The sequence below is a fragment of the Pinus tabuliformis genome, chromosome 4_1, assembly GCF_031772625.1.
Source record: "Pinus tabuliformis cultivar Carrire ecotype Pingquan chromosome 4_1, CPIR1, whole genome shotgun sequence".
Lineage (NCBI taxonomy): Eukaryota > Viridiplantae > Streptophyta > Pinopsida > Pinales > Pinaceae > Pinus > Pinus tabuliformis.
This window is the reverse complement of record NC_142303.1, coordinates 828064382-828068428: the sequence shown is the minus strand read 5'-3', so window position 1 is coordinate 828068428 and position 4047 is coordinate 828064382. Positions and strand designations below refer to the sequence as shown.

At 40.2% G+C, this 4047-nt stretch overlaps 1 protein-coding gene across 1 annotated transcript; it reads left to right on the top strand.

Moving 5' to 3' along the window:
- Positions 1 to 2207: 2207 nt before the first annotated feature.
- Positions 2208 to 3826, top strand: LOC149178796 (uncharacterized). The gene is made up of 2 exons (XM_089422237.1): positions 2208 to 2903; positions 3092 to 3826. Exons 1-2 carry the CDS (start codon positions 2313 to 2315, stop codon positions 3824 to 3826), a joined length of 1326 nt encoding a protein of 441 aa, XP_089278363.1. The 5' UTR covers positions 2208 to 2312.
- Positions 3827 to 4047: the final 221 nt, after the last annotated feature.

The window sequence follows — 4047 nt, the reverse complement described above, 5'->3', positions numbered from 1 at the left end:
GATGGACTGGCATGGCCTTGGCCTTGTTGGAGCATTTGAGCAAAGGAGGAGAAAGTCAAAATTTGACTTTTTTTTACTAGGTTTAACAAATTTTTTCTTTTGGTACCAACTTGTTTTTGTTGCTTGAAAATGTTGGAGAGCACAAACATTCATTAGATAGATACATGGAGCAAAGATTTTTTATTTTTTCCTTTTTTTTTCTTCTAGGCCTACTAGCCGCCTCAATGATGTTTTCAACTATTAGGTCTACCTAGGTGCCTCAAAGGAGGTTTTCACCTAGGATATTTTATGTTTCTCTGCTTTTATCCTTTTTCCAATCCATTAACCACCTCATGGAGGTTTTCAATCAATGAGCCAATCTTAGGTGCCTCAAAGGAGGTTTTCACCTGATTTTTTTTTTCTTTTTTTTTCATTTTTTTATTTTTTCTACTCTACTCTACTTGAAAAACAAAATAAATTTCAAGTATAAGAATAAGTCCAACAGAGCCATGTGCACATCAAGATGACAGACAAACTGATGTGTAGGGTTGAAATGTATGCTTTGACATGTACCTTAATTTGAGAGATCAAATGATTTGACTTTGATGATATCAAGCACAATTGAAGAAGAGAGTGTTGTTGCAACTTAGTGACTGTCTGGAACCAAACCTCAATATAACTTTCATGCACCTTTTTTCTGATTGTTCTCTTGAATACATGGAGGATTCTCAATCTCTGATTTTGATGTATGCTCTTCATCAAGTGCAGCCCATGGTTCTTTGATCTTCTCTTTTGAATCTTCTTTTCTGCATGTTGTCCTTCAATGGCATCAAGAGAATCATTTTTTTGTAATGTTCTTCCTAAGCTGAGATGAACACCATTGATATCAAGAGGCGATATTTGGAAGTGTTGTACCTCAACATTGTAAGTGGGCTGTGTTAGACTCAGTCTTGTCAGTCCTCTGTCAGAGTCAAATTCACCAAGGTTCATTTCTCGTCATTTGCAGTCATCAAATGCCATTTTGGTCAAAAAGAGTCATTTTAATTCTTGAGTCCAGGGTTTTGTCTCCAGAAGTGTGAAATAACGCTTGCAGGCTAGAGGGAGGTTCAATAAGTTTCTTATTTCAAGAGTTTCATCATCATTAATGCTCAAAGATATTTCTTCTTCAAAACTCTGTTTTGAAGAAGAAATTGTCAAATTTGTTTTATGATACGCTCCATTCACAAAATGAACTCTTGGAAAATCATCCTAATTGTCGAATATACAACACGCTCAACAGTTTGGTGGAGTTTGATGGTTATTATCTTGAAAGTGAACCATGTGTGGCTTGTAGCTATCCAAAAGTGCCTTATACAAGAATGAAGTTGGACAATCTGAAATCTGAGACCAAGTTCACTGACAACTGAAACATTGTCAAATGCACAGGTAGCCACACTATCCAGAGTGTCACGATGACTGTTCATGTTGCTCGCCGGTCAAAATCAATTAAATTGCTCAATTTATATTACAATAATAGGCCTATTTGCACTACAACACCATGGCACACATTTGGTGGGATTCATGTTTTCACCAATGGTTTTGACTTGGCTACTATGCATCAGAGTGATTGGCTTCTATAATATTATTTGCTGGAATCCACACGTACATCGGGCACTCTCTCTATATTACATGTAATAATTTAAAAAAAAAAGGCACAACGAGGAAGTTGGATGTCCTTGGGAGGCATTCTATTGTGCATCACTGGTTCAGAGGCAATGTTTGCAGACCTCGGGCACTTCTCACAATTATCAAACAAGAAATTGTCAAAACGCCCAAAAGAAAAGCCGAGTTGAAGTCTAGAGGGATGGAAATGTGTTTTAGAAGGGCAGACTGGGTGTTTGCAAGCAACGCGGCGCATTGGCATAGGGCGTGGCACACCAAGTTGACACGGCGCACATAGCCAAAATGCACAGTGTAATTTAACACTGGCGCGACGCATAGAATGCCAACGGCGCATTGGGCCTCTCGCACGGCGCACAAGCCCAAAACACAAAATTTTTGTCATTTCCTACAAAAACTTAAATCGACTCGGTCTTTGCTGCTCAAGACGTTTCAAGCAACACCACAGAGATTTTAGACGTGCTCAGAGCCATCTAGTTGATGAACGCTCCCAAGCTTCATCATATGGTCGATTTCATAGCTTTTCCACAGCAAGTGCCCACAATCCGCGGATGCTATACATACATCACATAATGGTTGGATTTAAACTTTCCTTCGGGTCTATACGAGTGCGAGTGAATTGAATCGAAAGAGTGAAGCCACAGGAGCTGGTGTCGAATCTGCAGAGTTTGAAGATGTCTTATGCTTACCTTTTCAAATATATCATAATCGGAGACACTGGCGTAGGTAAATCATGCTTGTTATTACAGTTCACTGATAAACATTCTCAGCCAGTCCATGACTTGACGATTGGTGTTGAGTTCGGAGCGCGTATGATCACCATTCGCAACAAGCCAATTAAGCTTCAAATATGGGATACTACAGGGCAAGAGTCATTCCGTTCCATAACCAGATCTTACTACCGGGGAGCAGCTGGAGCACTTTTGGTTTATGATATTACGTGGAGGGAAACTTTCACCCATCTTTCGACTTGGTTGGAGGCTGCCAGGCAACATGCAAATCCGAATATGACTATCATGCTGATTGGTAACAAGTGCGATCTTGCCCATAGAAGGGCTGTTATGACAGAAGAGGGGGCACAATTTGCAAAGGAAAATGACTTAATATTCTTGGAAACTTCTGCAAAGACATCTCAAAATGTTGAGGAGGCCTTCATAAATACTGCTGCTAAGGTTTACCAAAAGATCGAAGAGGGAATACTTGACGTTTCTAATGAGTCTTTGGGTATCAATGTGGGTTTTGGGAGCATGCCTCTTGTAAATCCGGTGAAGACTACTACCACTATCCTTGAAGCAGAATTAACTAGCGGGATACATGAGTTGGATAATATTTTGCATGAGAAATCAACGACCAATGGATTAAATCTACCGCCTGAACGATTAACAAAGCAAGAAATAAATATGGACTGGACCATTTGGCATAGAAGTGGGAAGGGTGTTAGGTGGTGTTTTAGTACCTGGGGATTTCAACTTCAAGGGAACGACATGTAGAAGCATCATCTGAGACAAATATACAACCAGTGCCTTCACCCTTGTCACAGGTTCCAGCTCTTTCAAGTGACAAAACAAAAGAAAAGAGCTATGTTCAGCGCAAGAGAACTGTTCAAGCAGTTCTAAAGAAAATAAAACAGAGCCCTAAGAAGGTGAATTTGGTGGCGGCTCTTGTTCGAGGAATGCGTGTGGAAAATGCTCTGTTGCAAATGCAAGTAACTGTGAAACGGGCTGCTAAGACTGTATATAAGGTTATACATTCAGCTCGTGCAAATGCTGTGCACTATCATGGTTTAGATGGTGATCGTCTCATTATTGATCAAGCTTTTGTTGGTAAAGGCCTCTTTCGCAAGACAATATCTTATCATGCTAAAGGCAGATCTGGTATCAGAGTACGACCCCAGTGTAGGCTTACTGTGATTGTTAGAGAGCTTAAACCGAAAGAAGAAGATGAAATAGCGAAGCTTCGAGTGCGGAAATTTAAGAAGTTATCAAAACGTGAGCACCGTCTTGTTCCTCATAAGCTTGTTGAGACACAATGGCGGTGGCATCGTAAACCAAAGGATCAAGCTGCTTCAAGATCAAACAATGGCTTAGATTCCATAGATATTACTCAACTCTACATGTTTATAAGGCATCCACACCAAGGATCATACATTTTATTTTCAATCTTGATTTTGAGCTGGCATCAAAGATAACTTCATGTCTGGATCCACACCCTTGTTCTCACTGTGGTTTGGGAGCTCTGCATTATCGCTGCATATGAATTTTCGATTATCATGGCGCACACATCTAGAAAGCCAAAAAATCGCTGAAACCTTTCTCCATCGCCCAAAAATGCGCACAAGTTTGACAAGCTGATCCCCCATCATTGCTCTTTGTCCAAATTTCATTCTTCAACCACTTTAGTGACGAATGT